The 19,413-nt window shown below is 36.3% G+C and overlaps 1 protein-coding gene across 6 annotated transcripts in view; it reads right to left on the bottom strand.

Annotated features, from left to right (window-relative positions):
- Positions 1-19,413, bottom strand: part of ANKIB1 (ankyrin repeat and IBR domain containing 1) — a 259,272-nt gene that overhangs the window by 16,885 nt on the left and 222,974 nt on the right. For all 6 annotated transcript variants that reach the window (XM_047694615.1, XM_047694616.1, XM_047694620.1 and 3 more), the window contains 2 exons: positions 12,512-12,600; positions 4,759-4,889 (listed from right to left, as the gene is read on the bottom strand). In XM_047694615.1, coding sequence (XP_047550571.1) covers positions 4,759-4,889; positions 12,512-12,600 — 220 coding nt within the window. The remainder of the gene's footprint in view (positions 1-4,758; positions 4,890-12,511; positions 12,601-19,413) is intronic.

Here is a 19,413-nt window from a genome sequence, read left to right as displayed (position 1 = left end):
AGTGAGAGTACCTCTAGATTTCTCACTAAATATCATAGTAACTTTTGCACTGAACTAGATTCATTTTTATCATACTAAGGAAGAGTCCATCTATTCTTTCTTCTTTGAGTTTTTAATAAAGAATGGTTGTTGGTTTTTTGTCAAATGCCTTTTTAGCAACTATAGAACATCCATATGATTCTTCTTTGGATCTACTAATAAGATGAGGTACCGCAACAGCTTTTTAAATATTGAATTATTCTTGTATTCCTGAAATAAACACATGGTCAATTACTTTTTGTTTATTAAAAATTTTTTAAAATTGATAATCATTCTTTAAATGTATTCTTGTTGGATTATATGTACTAAGATCTGTGGCTTCCCCACCACCCAATATCTTATTTAGGATTTATGCATTACTATTCATAAGTAAGACTGATCTATAATTTTTACTTCATTTTTATAATCTTATTAAGTGCTAATATCAAGATTCTACTCCCTTTTAATAATTTGAAAGCTAGCTTGCTTTCTCTCTCTCTCTCTCTCTTTCTCTTAAAAACTCCCAGAAACAGTTTAAGTCATATTAGAATTACCTATTCTTTAAAGGTTTGATAAAATTCTATTGTGAAACTGTTAGGGGGGGGATTTAAAGTGGGGGGGGATTGCTGAAAAACTATCTTCTATGGAAATAAGTTTATTTGGATATTTCTTCTAGGGTCAGTTTTAATAAATTTTATGTTCTTAGGAAATCTATCCATTTCAAATCCAAGTTCAAATTTATCTGTAAGAATTTGGCAAAATTATCTATTATCATTTGTTTGCTTTATTTATTGATTAGTCCCCTTAATTCTTATATTGTGCATCTGAACTACCTCATCTCCACTTTTTCTTACATAAGTTTCGTGGTTTATCTTACTTTTTTCTTCAAAAAAACACTGTTTTGGATTTATTAGTTATATCGTTTTTCAGTTTTCAACTCAACTGATTTCTGCTTTAAAAAAAGATCCTCCCGGGCATCTGGGTGAGTCAGTCAGTTGAGTGTCTGCCTTTAGCTCAGATCATAAGCCCAGGGTCCTGGGATCGAGCCCCACATCGGACTCCCTGCTTAGCAGGGAGCTGCTTCTCCTCTTCCCTCCGCCTGTGGCTCACCCTGCTTGTGATCTCTCTCCCTCTCTGTCAAATAAATAAAATCTTAAAAAAAAAAAAAAATCCTTCCTCGTGGTGTTCTTCAAGTTTATTCTGTTTTTCTAATTTTTTGAGTCATATCCTTAACTCATTCCTTATTTTGCATTGTTTTAATGAGGCCATGCACATTTCTGAGCATTGTTTTAGATACTGGTGCTCAGGTTCTGATAAAGTAGTATTTCCATTATCCTAGTTTTCTAGAAGTTCTTCAATTCCCACTTTTATTTCCTTTAACTCAAGAGTTATTTGAGAGATCTGAAATTTCCAAATGAAAAGGGCTTTTATAACTTTATTATTAATTTCTATGTTATTCCATTATTATCAGAGAATGTTGCTATTACCATTTCTATTTTCTGCAGTATTACTGAGATTTTCTTTGATACTCAATAGTCAAATTTTTTGCTAATGTTCCACGGATACTTACAAACATGGTGTAAAACATATTTTAAGGATACTAAGTCTGAATATATAGCAATCAGAAATATCTTTTTTTTTTTTAAAGATTTTATTTATTTATTTGACAGAGAGAAATCACAAGCAGGCAGAGAGGCAGGCAGAGAGAGAGGAGGAAGCAGGCTCCCTGCTGAGCAGAAAGCCCGATGTGGGGCTCGAACCCAGGACCTGGGATCATGACCTGAGCCGAAGGCAGCGGCTTAACCCACTGAGCCACCCAGGCGCCCGCAATCAGAAATATCTTAATAATTATATTAAGTCTTCTATATCTTTATTAATTTTTTTTCTCTACCTAAGAGGTCATGGACAAAGAATTAAAGTCTGTGTCCTCATTAGCCCTACACTAACAGGTACTTACACAATACATTCTAGATATCATGGTTCTAAGAGTATGGAAGTTCTTATGCTTGGTATAAGCAAACTTTGTGCCTGATTTGATACAAATACCCTTCAGTACAGCTCCACTGATGTCTCAAAATTAGTGGCAGAACTTTCTACAAAAGAGCCAAATTTTATATTCTATGGTAAGAAAAAGAATACAGAACTTTAGTTAACTTTTAGTTTCTAGTTGCAGTATATCGTTTTACAGAGTCAGATGAAGAAAATTACTGTAAGTGATTTAAAATGTGTAAGAATGCAAAATTTAAATTGTTTCCTGGAAAGTACCTAAAGGGAAATGAATAAAGGGTGTTTTTTAAAATAAAACTATTTTTATAAGGCCAAATTTGTCATTCTCCTAAAATGTTTAACAATTTGATTCCAGAAAGTAAAAACTATTGAATCATAACATTTTGGCAGTAATAAAAGTATCTTATGATCTAGTCATTGTGTTAGAGCATGGATTCAATTACATATGCTCTGCTGTTCTACCTTTGCATTAAAAAAAAATTCTAAATCTATGAAAATTTTTCGTAGCAAGGTTATTGCTTTCTTGTCATATTTGTCTTTCTTCTATGTCCTAAAAATTACTTGCTAGTTTCTTTTGTGCAATGCAAATACTTCAGATGGTATATTAGATAAGACTATATTTCCATAGTGTGAAAGTAAATGTTTCTTTCTTTTTTCTTTTTTTTTTTTTTTTTAAAGATTTTATTTATTGATTGATAGAGAGAGAGAGCAAGAGAGCGAACACAAGCAGTGGGAGTTGAAAAAGGGAGAAGCAGGCATCCCGCTGAGCAGGGAGCCCGATGTGGAACTCAATCCCAGGACCCCAGGATCAGGACCTGAGCCGCAGGCAGATGTTTAATGACTGAGCCCCCCAGGTGCCCCATTTATGTTTCTTTTAAATGCAAAAGAAGCTCAAGCAAAATCTGTTTAATATAAATTATCTCATATCATAAGCCTGATAAATTCATAAAAATATTCATTCACTCAATACATATTTATCAACTACTTAATACTGGTAGGTGCTTTGAAGTTAATAAAGGTAAATGGATAACTAGATCTTGCTTTCTTATTAGTAGCCCAATGACTGATTTTTATTGTCAACCTGTGTTTCTTTACACATCTATACAGTCTATATCAGATTTTCCAAGAAAAAATTAATAATGGATGTTCGAGATAAGATCACAAATACAGTATTTTTGGCCTGATCAGGTGAACTAGTAAGCACCTTTGAGCATTTTGCTCAGAACACTATACTATATTTTTCTTCTTACCTCTTAGGAAATCATTACTGTCTCAGTAAGCTAAATCATTTATGTTAATTTTATAGTAATAATAGGCTTATAAAGATGATCTGGTAACTGCTATTTTTTAAATGTAATAATGATAATTGTCATTAGCTTTAACATTAAAAATCAAATAATACTTAGAAAATATTGACATATGTTATTGGAATCTTCTTAACTATTTGTGTTTCTTTCCCATTGTAAATTAAAAGTTACATTATGGGGTGCCTGGGTGGCTCAGTTGGTTAAGCATCTGCCTTCAGTTCAAGTTATGATTCCCGGATTCTGGGATCAAGCCCCACATTGGGCTTCCTGCTCAGCAGGAAGCCTGCTTCTCCCTCTGCTGCTCCCCCTGCTTCTGCTCTCTCAAGCTCTCTGTCAAATAAATAAATAAATAAAATCTTAAAAAAATAAAGTTACATTGTTCTTTCATCTTTAAGTAATTATTTTTTATATACATGGAACTTCCACTGAAAAAGAAAAAAAAAACTGGAATATCATTATAATTTTAAAACAAAAATGTTCATAAATGTAGGCTTGGATTAATGCAATATTTACTAACCTAATTCCAGAGTATTTGTTTTAAATATGCATCTAAACCAGGAGGGTAGCCTTCCAAAAGTAATTATTTGCATTAATTATGTTTTGATCAAGAAGATCTTTGTTGGCATTTTCAATACAGTAATGAATGATTACTTATTTAACTGTGATTTCATTAGGAGCCCTAAGTCTGTCCACAGTTTTGGGTACTTTTATTACATAGCCACCTATTCACAGACACCAACATGTAGATGTGGACTTAGGGGAACTGCCTGGGGCTTGATGTGGGCCTTGAATCTAAGCTGTGTGCTTGAAAGCCAGCTTTGAAAGAGATCTCATATAAAATAGCACTTTATCATTTAATATTATTATTTTTTAAGTTCTTTTTTTTTAAAGCTTTTTAAAAAAATTTATTTATTTGACAGACAGAGATCACAGAGAGAGAGGAGGAAGCAGGCTCCCTGCTGAGCAGAGAGCCTGATGTGGGGCTGGATTCCAGGACCCTGGGATCATGACCTGAGCAAAAGGCAGAGGCTTAACTCACTGAGCCACCCAGGCGCCCCTTAATATTATTATTTATACATAGACAAAACTCTCTCAGAATCCTTACTGAGCAGGGGTGGGGAGGGGTTTGTTGATCAGCAGGTAAGATTTCAGGATCCTCACTAGGGGAGATCAGCAGGGAAGTGATTCAGGCATTTCTCACCTTCAGGCCAAATACCACTGAATCCTTAATCTATTTTTAACGTTCATTATGAGTGTAAAATGTAGCAGTATAAAGCCATACTTACATTATTCAAAAAAGAATACAGAATGTAATCTCCTAGGATCCATCTGAAACCCAGCAACAGTTTTATGCTTGTTTTTTTGGATTAACAGTCAAATTCAGATTCTAACTGCAAAGCATGCAAAATCCTCTTTAACTTCTTACCTTAGCACACTGCATGTGATTGCATCCCTCATTCTTCTGTATGGGAGACTTACAGTTAGCACAAGGCTTAGAGTTAGTCAACAGCCAGAGACAGTTGGCAGCATCTTCATAAGCTTCACTAACTCCTACAACTTTGGGATATTAAGCACAAACACAAAACACATGATTTACTGTATAACTTCAGAGGGAACCCTGCCCCCTCAAAGTTTTTTTTTGTAGACTCTCAATCTTAACCATACATTTATTTTCCTCTTAGGCTATATGGCCAAGTTTTTAAAATGTTTCATTTTGAATAGCATGATGATAGGAGAAGGGGCTGTATTCCAAAAGTTCTGTTTATGAAATCTGATTTAAAGGAGATTTTTCTCTAAAGTTTTATCCAAATAAACTGGGGAAGGAAAGAACTAAACTTAACAAAAAGCAATATATTATTGTCTGTTTATTTTATTTTATTTTATTTTTGACAGAGAGAGATCACAAGTAGGCAGAGAGGCAGGCAGAGAGAGAGAGAGGAGAAAGCAGGTTCCCCGCTGAGCAGAGAGCCTGATGTGGGGCTCGATCCCAGGACTCTAGGATCATGACCTGAGCCGAAGGCAGAGGCTTTAACCCACTGAGCCACCCAGGCGCCTGATATTATTGTCTGTTTAAAAGAACTATTGCATCAAAGAGAATGATAGAAAAAAATGGTAATTTTAGACAAGAATTTCTTAAATGGGTCAGTTGCAAACATAATGACCAGATACTCTTCACCATAGTAAAAAACACAAAAATTATATTGAAATATCAGTATCTTTTTTTTTTTTTTACCCATGATTATTTCAGATAAACTAAAAACAAATCCAAAGTAACATGTCTAAAACTAAAACTTATCATTTCTTCTATTACTGCCCCTTTCTCTATTCCCTGTCCTGGTAAATGATATGATCATCTACTCAGAATCAATCCAGGAAGAGCATGATCTTGGATACCCTCCTTTCTTCCTCAGCTGCTGCCTTCCAGAGTTTCTACTTCTCTTTCTTATCTGTCTCCTCCCCATTTCTACTACTTCTTATTGTTTTACCTAGGGATCTCCTTACCTCCTGCCTAGACAATTAAAAAACCAACCTATCTCCTCAGCTCCTTCTGTCTCCAACTTCCACTATACTACCTACATAGTGATCTTTGAGAAATACTTATCTCCTTGAAATCTTTTAGATGCTCTCCAATGACTGTAAGACAATCAAATTGTTTTAGCAAAAAATACCAAGCCCTTCATAATTAGACCACTGTGTACCTGGCAAGATTCTCCCTTCTTCTATTCCCATGCCAATCTTATATTCTTCATCTTAAATTCAATTTATTCTATTTTGATTTGAGATCTGCAGTCTTAAGGAATATCATGGTTTTAAAATATTCTAAATCTTATATTTTATATTCTATAACCAACACCCCAACTAGCACCCCAAGTGGAAAGAGTTGGGGACTAGAGAGAATTCCAGAGGCATAAATAACTTTCTCCCTCCTTGTCAGCAATCAAATTTGTTTTGTTTTCTAGCTCTAAGTGAACAGAGAAGCTCTACCTTTTCTTTTCTGAAAGAGATGTCCAAATATTACTTTGAAATCATTGAAAATGGCCTATCCAATCGAGGCCTTGATTACATGCAGACACTCTCAAAAGGGTAGGGCAAGGAGTTAGCACTACTGTTAAAAGCAGGTAAGAAATCAGACTCCTTCAGTTTTGAAGTTTAAAAGCAAATGTGACCCAACCCTGGAGAGGGAAGGGAGACAAACGACTGGGTTGACTGACCCCTGGGAAGTGGCTCAGTATATGAAGTGCAAGAGCTGAGCACTAGGAGCATCCCTCTGATGGGGCCTACCACTGTGGGAGTGGGGCTATCTTGCCACAAAGAATCCCAAGGTGCCTGCCCACTTATGTCTGTTCAACAATAGAAAGGGAGCTACTGGTGGACTGGGAAGCATGGGTTTTCAATTCCACATAGCAAAGAAAAACAACAGCAGCAAAGAAGTGATCAGACCCACCTCAGTTCTAAACCCACTTGATAGAAGATGGTCTTGACAAGGGTGTTGCTACAGAGAATTTTCAGTTAATTTGGTGGAGAACAGGAGTTTCAGGAGGAACTTACTATTCTTATGGCTAATCAGGTCAAGCTGTGGAGGTAATGCCATTTAGAGAGGGTACTGCTTTAAAACCTAATCATTAAGTACAATGTCTAATTTTTTTTTTCTAAAGTACTGGCCTGTCTCCTTCCTTTAGCATCAACATTATTTTTAGCTCAGAGGCTCTAACATATTCTTATGACCTTTATTGTCCATTGTTATAACAAATAAAGCACAAAGCCATTAAAACAAAGCAGCTTGTGTGACTTGCAACGTAACAGTTTTTTCTCCCACCCTCAGAGAGAATGCTAGTTCCTAATTGCATTCTAGAGGACTATATAAAGTAAATCGTGTTCAGGAAATAACTATTGCTATTATTATTATTTTTTACCATTATTAAGACAAAAACTTGTACTGGAAAAAATGCCTTTCTTTCTAGTTCTCTGAACACGGTCATTTCACACATCTGCCTTTTATATACACTTTGCTTCATACCTGCATTACCTTATCTCCCCCTTCAGTCTACCTGGTGAGTTTTCTTCATGCTTACTGAGTTCCAGACTCTTTCCTTGACTTCAGTTACATGTCTATTGTATCCTGATCTTTCTTTAGTAATCTAGTGTGCTTATGTCTCTTTGTAAGAAATATTAAGTTCATTTAATCAAGTATTAGTGCATAACAATCTAAGATCTACTAAGAGTCAATGTATGTAAAAAAGTTGATTTTATTTGTTATTGATTGATTGATTTAGAGTGAGTAAAGCGACAGAAGTTTATTAAACAAGGATACAGAAAACGCTCTTAGGAGTGAGAAGCATCCTGACAGCGTTGCCCAAAACAAAGTTGATTTTAAAAGACTGACTTCTTAAGAAGACTATTTGAATTCCACTCAATAACCATTTATCACATACTATGGAAAAACTGGTCTCAAAATTTTTATAAATTATCACTGTTTCACAGAAAATATAATCACTCCCTCTTTTTGTCTGACTAGGCATAAAAGAGGCAGTTTCAGTGCTGAAAAATAGTATTTGAATCTTTACATGGAACTCTTTGAACAAATCTTAGTATATTTTACAACAATATTTTACAATTTTTTCTCATTAATTAGATTTTGTCACTCATTTTGAGTCTCATAATTCAAAGACTTTGGAAAACTACGCATAAAGTAGAAAATGATCTTATGAATTGACAAGTTCAGTTGAAAATGCTTATGCCAAAAATATATATGTAACCATGACCCAAATTAATATGTAAATAATACAGCATTAAATCATACTTTTCTTAGAATATTATTTTTATGTATTTAATGATGATGTTCTGCTTAAGACTTGCAGTTGGCCTAGTATTACTTGCTTTAAGCCTCATCCTAAATTTCATAAACTTAAGGGGTCATTAGTAGTAGTCAGCTGATCATCACACTTCTGTGTGGAAGACAATGAGAAAACTCCTAGGTTTTTTTCAGCAACTGGGAACTTTCTCTGTAGTCTTGGCTTTGGTCCTTCTTTGGTAGACAACTTTTGAGTTGTTCTCAGTCTCTTATCTTCTATTCAATTTTCTCAAGTTCCTCTGTCTTTCTGAATTAAAACCCCATTTGGGACTCTTTGAGGAAATCTTGTTTTTCATTTGAGGTCTCCCTGTTTCTGGCCACCAGAAGTAACTGTGTATACACCATATATACCATTTTCTAGTTCTTCTATTTCTTTTCTGTCCTCATTATCAGGATCATGGCCATATGTAATGATATTTTGTCACAGTTTTAGTGATCATCTGTACTTACTAGCCAGTTCATCCTCTTTCTTTTGCCCTAGTAAAAACTTATTCGTGGGTATGAAACAAATGATCATTTTTACAATGGTAAGATAAGTAAAAACACCTGTTTCAAAATGTTTGCTTCAGGGCGCCTGGGTGGCTCAGTGAGTTAAGCCTCTGCCTTTGGCTCAGGTCATGGTCCCAGGGTCCCTGGATCAAGCCCCGCATTGGGCTCTCTGCTCAGCAGAGAGCCTGCTTCCTCTCTCTCTCTGCCTGCCTCTCTGCCTACTTGTGATCTCTCTTTTTTTGTCAAATAAATAAATAAAAATCTTAAAAAAAAGTTTGCCTCATTTCTTAAATTGGACACTTACGGCCATTTTCTGCTCAAGAATTAATAAACCATATATTGTATTTTGTATATTGTATATTGTATTTCTGGTGGTGAGTTAACACTCTAGGCAGTTGGTCAGCACACGAGATTTATAACTTAATATATTAACTACATCATCTTAACTCTCCTGTGTATACCTCTCTTCTCCTGTCTGCATTGTCCGTCTTGTTCAAACCCTCATTATCCTCTCACCTGGACATTCTGAAGTTTTTTAAGAAACAACATTCTTACTTGTCTCTCAACAGTCTCTACTCATCACCCACACTTTCACCTGAATAAGTAAGCACCTTCAATTCTTACTCTCCCACTCAGAACTGCTTTTCAGTGTCTCAGGATGAAGTCAGACCTCCCAGCAGCCCAGAGAAACCCGCCCTGTCCTGACACCTGATTGGCACATCTGCCTATGCGGTCTCATCTCACAGTGCACTTCCCTTTGTGCTGGTTGTACTGCAGGATCTGCATCCCTGAACATGCCATGCTATTTCACAGGTCTCCTTCACCTGAAGCCTAAATGCCCTTCCTGTTACAGTCTTTGTGAAGAACATCGATCAGCTCTCAAGATGGGGCTTGTGCACCAATTCTTTCACAATGATTTCCCTTACCCTCTCATGAGAAGGCAGATGAGAGAAAGATGAGAGAAAACTCTTCTTCTCTTTGATCTCTCCCCTCCCTCAACAATATACTACAGGTATGCTGTTCTTTCACAGTATTAGTAATACTTCTTTTTCTTAGTTTTGTATATCGTTGTCTTCATCTCTAAAATGTAAACTTCAAGAATGTAGACAGCACCTTATTTCCATATTCTAATATAAAGTAGCACTCAATAAATGTTACATAAATAACACAGAGACCACTTAAATGCAACAAGTTATTCCTAAGTTTTCTCAGCATCTCTTCTGAGCTGCAGACAAGTACTCCTAAAATCCCACTGCACAACTCCACATTATATGTCCTACAAGTACATCAAAGTTCACAATGTCCACAACAAATAATTGATTTTTCCCCAAAAGTTACTCTCATATCTGCATTTCCTACATTGGCCAATCATTCATCCTTTGACTCAAAACTAAAAATTCACCTCCATATTTTTTTTTTAAAGATTTTATTTATTTATTCGACAGACAGAGATCACAGGCAGGCAGAGAGGCAGGCAGAGAGAGGAAGGGAAGCAGGCTCCCTGCTGAGCAGAGAGCCCGATGTGGAGCTCGATCCCAGGACCCTGGGATCATGACCTGAGCCGAAGGCAGAGGCTTTAACCCGCTGAGCCACCCAGGTGCCCCATCACCTCCATATTTTGATCTTTCTGTCCTTCAGTCTCACCCTCCCAGTCATCGGTTATCTTCATAAAAATCCTCAGACAAGGCCACTTTCCTACTTAAAAAAATGCACCAGATAGCTTATTCTGTTAATAAGATTAACTTTAGACAATTTGGCAAAAATCCTCAAAATCTGGCAACACCTGCCTTTCCAGCCTCATCTCTTGCAATTTCTCCCATGGACCTTAATGTCGAGCTTCATATAAAGGTATAAAGAAATGTAGGTAGGTGAGCGATAGCCAACCATATCTAATAGAAATATAGATATTTCTTGGTGCCAGAAGCAAAAAAAGAAAGCAAAATCCAATGGTCTTGTCATGTTTAAAGGTGTTGCAGGGTAATAGTATTAATCTGTTCATGGAACTCGCACATATACACAGACCCATACATATGAGAACAGGGAAAATGTGTGGGTGTCAGGGGAGCAATGGCAAGCTATATCTGGCATTCAAGAGACAATGTACCTGGGGAACAAGAACAATCCATACCGGTGTTTTTAATTTGGGAAGTTCCTAGCACACAGCAGGCACTCAAAAAAATATTTGTTGGTTGAGTGAGGAATGTACAGGGCAAGAATATTTAATCAGGTCTCCCTACAAAATATCCTAAGATTATCCATTTTCTTTTGCTTCTGGATAAGGGACATAAGCTTTCTCATCATGTGAAAGGGATCCCCCTCATTATCAATTAATAAACTGATATTTTGGTTTACATAGTATTCTATTCTTCATGGATTTGAATAACCCTGAGTCAGTGTACAAAATGAATCTCGTGAATATAAAATGCTAATGACCAGTTCTTGGGCAATGGTATATTGCCTGATATAGTACAAGCCTGTAGGGTCTCAGAGCTGTCAGCCAGGCTCTCCCAGCATCACTTGAGCTGCTAACAGGAATACCTACCACACCCCTGCCTCTGCAGGTATGCTAAAACCCAATTCCTATCTCACTGCCTTCAGGAAGATTCTATGACACCCCCCTGCCCAACCTGATTTAGTCCTCCTGTTTTCCCAATCTGACTTAGTTTTCTTGTTTTTGTACTGTTACCTCTACCCAACTATATTAGTTATCGTATGATATGGTAATGATCTGACGGCTTCCCTTCTGTTTGTGTACTTTCTTTTTTTTTTTTTTAAGATTTTATTTATTTATTTGACAGACAGAGATCACACGTAGGCAGAGAGGCAGGCAGAGAGAGAGGAAGGGAAGCAGGCTCCCTGCTGAGCAGAGAGCCCGATGCAGGACTCGATCCCAGGACCCTGAGATCATGACCTGAGCCGAAGGCAGCGGCTCAACCCACTGAGCCACCCAGGCGCCGTTTGTGTACTTTCTGAAGGCTGGCATCATCATCATGTGCTTTGTTCACATTAAGTGCAGAATCACTGAGTGGAGTCTTAATCCTGATTTGTTATACCACAAACTAACTCCATTATATAAAAGGGAAAAAATGAAATTAATTTTTATATTAATTTGGAAGAAAACAGCTGTCATAAAACACTCCAGGGGGTGAAAAATAATTGCAAAGCAGATATATTTACTTGTTAAATGCAGGAATTGCTATTAGAAAGGCTAATTAAAACCCACTGTTTCCAGGCACATGCCCTGTCCCTTGTCACTCAATCCAATCTAAGTATTAATTACTTCATCTACAAAATGGGATTACTAACACCAATTTCATAGCATTTCTATAGAATATGTATAGTAAAAAGAGTTAGACATGCTATTTAAAGTAAGTAAATCTACAGAGCCACACAATGCCAATGCCAAGAAATTAACTTATCATCCACTGGAAGTTTCTAGGGAAGTAAGACGCTTCCTCTCATTACAGTTTATACATTTCTTCCCTTGAGGTACAAAAAGGCTAGTTGGTCCACCCCAGGATAAAGGGCAGTGGTTGTGGGAGAAGGGCTTCAATGTGACCTGTGTTTACCCTGTTTATCTTAACTTAAAACAGTCAGTTAGAAACATGGAACCTGTCTGTGATTCCCCAGTGAAAAACCTTGTGATGTCCAAAAGGGTGTTAGTTAGAGGTGTAACGTTAAACTGGAGAGCTATAGCATTAATGAACTTGAAAACTTACTTGATGAAGACTTTAATAGGGCCACATTATCTTTTGAATGCTGTTAGAACATATATATAGTATAATATAATATATACTATATAATATAATATAGTATAGCTATCTAAGATTCCCCTTACGTTCTTCTGGTTTCATTTCAGTTATTTTTTGTAGCCAATTTTTCCATGTTTGGCAGTCACAAGGCTCATGTGCTTCGCCAAGGCACTCCCTAAGGAGGAAAACAGAAGAGGCAATTAAAAAAAATTCTTTATCAACATCAAGGTGAAAAAACAGATGGAAATTTTAAGGTTAAGAAAACTGACACACAGTGACCAGGGAGAGAAGCATGTCAAAAGAGGAACTGAAAATGTGATTCCAGAGCTTGATATCACCAGGTCCAATTTGTTTTTTTAATCAATATGTTAATTTACACATTGTTAAAACATTCAAAATAGATTACCTAATATCTGTAATTTACTTTTGCATGCCAGAAGAGCCATAAGATTTTTGTCAGTTAGGGTCTGTCTTCACTATACTTTAAATTCTTGCACTCAATGTCTGTTCTCTGGGCAAGCAGCCTTGCCGCCACTCAGGAACTTGTTAAATGTGCCGAAGAGCAGGCCCATCAAGACTGACTAATTAGAATCCTCATGTTATCAAACTTACCCCATGACGCTTCTGCATTTTAAAGTTTGAAAAATACTACTTTACATCACATTCTTTAAAAAATTTTTTTAAAATTTATATTCTATTTAGTTAACATACGGCGTATTATTAGTTTCAGGGGTAGAATTTAGTGATTCATCAGTTGCTTACAACACCCAGTGCTCATTACTTCAAGTTCCCTCTTTAATGCCCATCTTCCAGTTACGCCATCTCACCGCCACTCCCCTCCAGCAACACTGTTTGTTCCCTACAGTTAAGAGTCTCTTATAGTTTGCCTCTTTCTGTTTTTATCTTATTTTATTCTTCCTTCCCTTCCCCTATGTTCATCTTTTTGTTTCTTAAATTATGAGTGAAATCATATGGTATTTGTCTTTCTCTGATTTATTTTCCTTACCATAATACCCTCTAGTTTCCACATTGTTGCAAATGGCAAGATTTCATTCTTTTTGATGGCTAAGTAATACTCCATGGTAGAAATGTACTACCTTTCTTTAATCCATTCATCTGTCAATGGACATCTGGGCTCTTTCCAGTTTGACTATTGTGGACACTGTTGTTATAAACAATGGGGTGTAGGTGCCTCTTCAGATCACTATGTTTGTATCCTTTGTGTAAATACCTAATAGTGCAATTGCTGGGTCTTTGGGTAGATCTATTTTCAACTTTTTTTTTTTTTTAAGATTTTATTTATTTGACAGAGAGAGAAATCCTAAGTAGACAGATAGGCAGGTAGAGGGAGAGGGGGAAGCAGGCTCCCTGCTGAGAAGAGCCCGATGCAGCGCTCGATCTCAGGACCCTGAGATCATGACCTGAGCCGAAGGCAGAGGCTTAATCCACTGAGCCACCCAGGCGCCCCTATTTTCAACTTTTTGAGGAACCTCCATGCTGCCTTCCAGAGTGGCTGTACCAGCTTGCATTCCCACCAACATTGTAAGAGAGTTCCCCTTTTTCTGCATTCTCACCAACATCTGCCATTTCCTGAGTTAATTTTAGCCATTCTGACTAGTGTGAAGTGGTATCTCGTTGATTTGTATTTCCCTGAGTGATGTTGAGCATTTTTCATGTGTTTATTGCTCATCTGTATGTCTTTGGAGAAATGTCTGTTCATGTCTTCTAACCATTTCTTCACTGCATTTTTGTTTTGTTTTGTTTTTTTGGTATTGAGTTCAATAAATTCTTTATAGAGCTTGGATATTAGTCCTTTATCTGATATTTCATTTGCAAGTATCTTCTCCCATTCTGTAGGCTGTCTTTTAGTTTTGTTGATTATTTACTTTGCTGTGCAAAAGCTTTTTATCCTGATGAAATCCCAATAGTTCATTTTTACTTTTGTTCCCCTTGCCTTTGGAGACGTGCCTAGCAAGAGGTTGCTGAGGCTGACTGAGGTCAAAGAGGTTGCTGTCTCTATTCTCCTCTAGGATTTCAATGGATTCCTGTCTCACATTTAGGTCTTTCATCCATTTTTAATTTGTTTTTGTGTATGCTATAAGAAAGTGGTCCAGTTTTCATCTTTCTGCACGTGGCTATCCAATCTCCCCAACACCATTTGTTGGAAAGCTTGAAATCCAAAACTGTGATGTCACCAGATTTGGTTTGCTTTTTCAAAATTCCTTTGGCTATTCCAGGTCTTTTTTCTGATTCCATACATATTTTAGGATTGTTTGTTCCAGCTCTGTGAAAAATGCTGGTGGTATTTTGATAGGGATTGCACTGAATGTGTAGACTGCTTTGGATAGCACGGGTATTTTAACAATATTTTTTCTTCTAATCCATGGGCATGGAATGTTTTTCCATTTCTGTGTGTCTTCCTCAACTTCTTTCATGAGTATTCTATAGTTTTCCGAGTACAGATCCTTTGCCTCTTTGGTTAGATTTATTCTTAGGTATCTTATGGTTTTTGGTGCAGTTGCAAATGGGATTCCTTGGTTTCTCTTCCTGCTATTTCACTGTTATTGTATAGGAATACAAGAGGCTTCTGTGTGTTGATTTTATATCCTGCAACTTTGCTGAATTCCTATATCAGTTCTAGCAATTTTTCTGGGGTCTTTTGGGTTTTCTACATAAAGTATCATGTCGTCTGTGAAGAGTGAAAGTTTGACTTCTTTGTTGGATGCCTTTTATTTCTTTTTGTTGTCTGCTGAGGCTAGGATTTCCACTATGATGATGAACAACAGTGGTGAGAGTGGACATCCTTGTCATGTTCCTGATCTTTTTTTTTTTAAATTTTTAAAAAGATTTTATTTATTCATTTGACAGAGAGAGAGATCACAAGTAGGCGGAGAGGCAGGCAGAGAGAGAAAGGGGGAAGCAGGCTCCCCACCGAGCAGACAGCCCGATGAGGGGCTCGATCCCAGGATCCTGGGATTATGACCTGAGCCGAAGGCAGAGGCTTTAACCCACTGAGCCACCCAGGCGCCCCCATGTTCCTGATCTTAGGGGAAAAGTTCTTTCTTCCTTCTGAGGATGATACTTGCTGTGGGTCTTTCTTATATGGCTTTTATGATGTTGAAGAATGTTCCCTCTTTCCCTACATGGTTCCCTACAATGTTCCCTCTTTTCCTATATCCTCTCAAGAAAGAATGCTATACTTTGTCAAATGCTTTTGGTCATATGATTTAAATGGTTCTTATCCTTTCTTTTAGTACTATGGTACATCACACTGATTGATTGTGGATGTTGAACCACCCCTGCAGCCCAGGAATAAATCCCACTTGGTTGTGGTGAATAGTCCTTTTAATGTACTGTTGGACCATACTAGCTAGTATCTTGGTGAGAATTTCTGCATCCATGTTCATCAGGAATTTTGATCATAATTCTCCTTTTTAGGAGGGTCTTTGTCTGGTTTTGGGATCAAGGTAATTATGGCCTCAGAGAATGGGTTTGGAAGTTTTCCTTCCATTTCTATTTTTTGGAACAGCTTCAGAAGAATAGGTATTAATTCTTATTTAAATGTTTGGTAGAATTCCCCTGGGAAGCCATCCAGCCTTGGACTCTTGTTTGTTGGAAGATTTTTGATTATGGATTCAATTTCTTTGCTGGTTTGTTCATGTTTTCTATTTACTCCTCTTTCAGTTGTGGTAGATTATGTTTCTAGGAATGTATTCATTTATTCTGGATTGCCTAATTTATTGGCATATAATTGCTCATATTATTCTCATATTGTTGGTATTTCTGCAGCACTGGTTGTGATCTCTCCTTTTTCACTCACAATTTTATTTGGGTCCTTTCTCTTTTCTTTTTGATAAGTCTGGCCAGGGGTTTATCAATCTTATTAATTCTTTCAAAGAATTAGCTCCTAGTTTTGTTGATCTGTTTTTTTTTTTTAAATTTCTGTATCATTGATTTCTCCTCTAATCTTATTTCTCTTCTCTTGCTACATTTAGGCTTTATTTGTTGTTCTTTTCCCAGCTCCTTTAGGTGTAAGGTTAGGTTGTATATTTGAGTCTTTTCTTACTTCTTGAGGAAGGCCCGTATTGCTATATTCTTCCCTCTTAGGGCTGCCTTTGCTGCATCCCAAATATTTTGAACTGTTGTGTTTTCACTTTTATTTGCTTTCACATTTTTAAAAAATTCTTTAATTTCCTGGTTGTCCCATTCATTCTTTAGTGGAATGTTCTTTAATCTCGATGTATTTGGGTCCCTTCCAAATTTTTCCTTGTGGTTGAGTTCAAGTTTCATAGCATTGTGGTTTGAAAACAGGCATAGTATGATTTCAATCTTTTTGTGCTGGTTGAGACCTGATTTATGACCCAAAATGTGATCTATTCTGGAGAGTGCTCCATGTGCACTTGAAATCATGTGCATTCTGCTGCTTTAGGGTGAAATGCTCTGAATATATCTGTTAAGTCCATCTGGTCCAGTGTGTCATTCAAAGCCCTTATTTCCTTGCTCATCTTCTGCTTAGATGGATCTGTCCACTGCTGTGTGTGGGGTGCTAAAGTCCCCTACTATTATTGTATTATTATCAATGAGTCTCTTTGTTATTAATTGATTTATATATTTGGCTGCTCCCAAGTTAAGGGCATAAATATTTAAAGTTGTTAGACCTTCTTGTTGAATAGACCCCTTTATTATGATATAATGTCCTTTTCATCTCTTATTACATTCTTTGGTTTAAAATCTAGTTTGAGTGATATAAGGATGGCTACTCTACCTTTCTTTTGATTACATCACATTCTTTTTGTTACCTCACCTTAAAATCTCCAAGTAACAGGATAATCTAATTTACTTTTGAGTTTGCTGAATCCCAATTTTCTGTTTCACTGGAATTTGGCAAGATTTAAATAAGAAACATATCAGTTTATCATTTGTAACTTGTTTTTACATTCTTCTATAGCTATATAAAAATCAAACATTAAAAAGCACTAAGGCATTTACAAATTACTTATTTTAATTCAATATGATGGTATATTCTATAGTACAAAGGAAATTTTACAGTAAATAACAAAATATCATTTTGAGGGGGAGTAAAACCAATCTGTAGGTTCCATCATCATCATCACCATCATGATGTGTTATTTTAAACAAAGATCATATTTGCAAAATTTAAGTCTGTTAAGACACCCTGCTAATGAAGTTAAGTCTTACAAACTAAGAAGCAACATTTTACTATATTAAGAATGTAACATGGTACCTGGGTGGCTCAGTGGGTTAAGAATCTGCCTTTGGCTCAGGTCATGATTTTGGGGTCCTGGGATCAAGCCCTCTGTAGGGCTCCCTGCTCAGTAGAAGTCTGCTTCTCCCTCTCCCCCCGAACTTGTTCCTCTCTCCCTTATATTCCCTCTTTCTCTCTCTGTGTCAAATAAATAAATAAACAATTTAATAAATAAAATATTTTATTTATTTATTATTTATTTATTTATATTATTTATTTTATTTTATTATTTATTTATTTTTTAAAAACTTTTTTAAAAAATATTTTTTATTTATTTGACAGAGAGAAATCACAACCAGGCAGAGAGGCAGGAGGAAGCAGGCTCCCTGCAGAGCAGAGAGCCCGATGAGGGGCTCGATCCCAGGACCCTGAGATCATGACCTGAGCCGAATGCAGAGGCCCTAACCTACTGAGCCACCCAGGCGCCCCAAAAAATTTTAAAAAAACTTTAAAAAAATCTTAACAATTTTACTTCAAACCCATTAAAACAGCTACTATTAGAAAACTGGAGGACAACAAGTGTTGGGAACATATGGAGAAACTGGAACCCTTATGCAGTGCTGGTAGGAATCTAAAATGATGCAGTTGCTATGGAAAACAGTTTGGTAGTTCCTCAAAATATAAAACACAGAATTATTACATGATCTATCAATTCCACTCCTAGGGATATGCCTAAAAGAACTGAAATCAATGACTAAAAACCTTCTCACCCATGTTCAAAACAGTATTATTCACAATAGCCAGAATATGGTTAACAACCCATGTGTCCATCAACAAATGAGCAGATAAATAAAATGTGGCATATACACACACAATAGAATATTAGTAGGCCATAAAAAGGAATGAAATTCTGATTTATGTTACAACATGGATGAATCTTGAGACATTATGCTATGTGTAATAAGACACAAAAGGAAAAATATCATATGGTTCCACTTACATCAGAGACCCAGAACAGGGTATTTACAGAGACAGAAAATAGAATTGTGGTTACCAGTGGCTAAGGGGTTAAGGGAGGATGGGGAGTCATTCCTGAATGGTTAGTTTCTGTCTGGTATGAGGTAAAAGTTCTGTAAATGGATAGGAAATGGTTGCACACATTAGGAATGTACTTAATACCACTGAATTATATATTTAAAATGTTTTGAAGAAAAAAAACACCAATTATCTTGAAACAGTAATTTGTTTGCTTCAATTCCTGACATTACTGAATCTGGCATTTGGGAAATTTTTTCCATAATTGCTGTTTTATAATGTTTCTTAGTAACTCAGTGGTAACTTAATAGTCATTCAAAAAATACTGAGTTGATTACAAATGGAAGTTAAAAAAATGGAAGTAGATATATTACATTTGCTTTAGTACACATTAAAATAAGCTCTGCTTCTCAGAAATGGAAGGGATATCTGTGATAACTGTTAATTTTATTTGGCACATATACTAGCTTACACCAGAGTAAAAAATATGCCACAGATCTAGGAATAGTGTTTCCATATGGTGCTTGAGAATACATGTAGGAATACAGAATCTAGATTTCTCATGACTTAGTAAAAAAAAAAAATTGGGTGTAAAACAGACTTCTATATCTACAGTATCTAAAACAAATAAAGTCAATGAAATAAAATATTTCCATTAATTTTAAGAGTTTTCCCCCTGAAGATTAAACATATTGAATATTTTTTTACCTACTAGAATCAATACCTATATGACTGGCTCTGGTGTTA

Source organism: Lutra lutra, chromosome 11 (genome assembly GCF_902655055.1).
Source record: "Lutra lutra chromosome 11, mLutLut1.2, whole genome shotgun sequence".
NCBI classification, from domain to species: Eukaryota; Metazoa; Chordata; class Mammalia; order Carnivora; family Mustelidae; genus Lutra; species Lutra lutra.
Note: the sequence above shows the minus strand (reverse complement) of the source record. Positions and strands in the feature narration are given on the sequence as shown.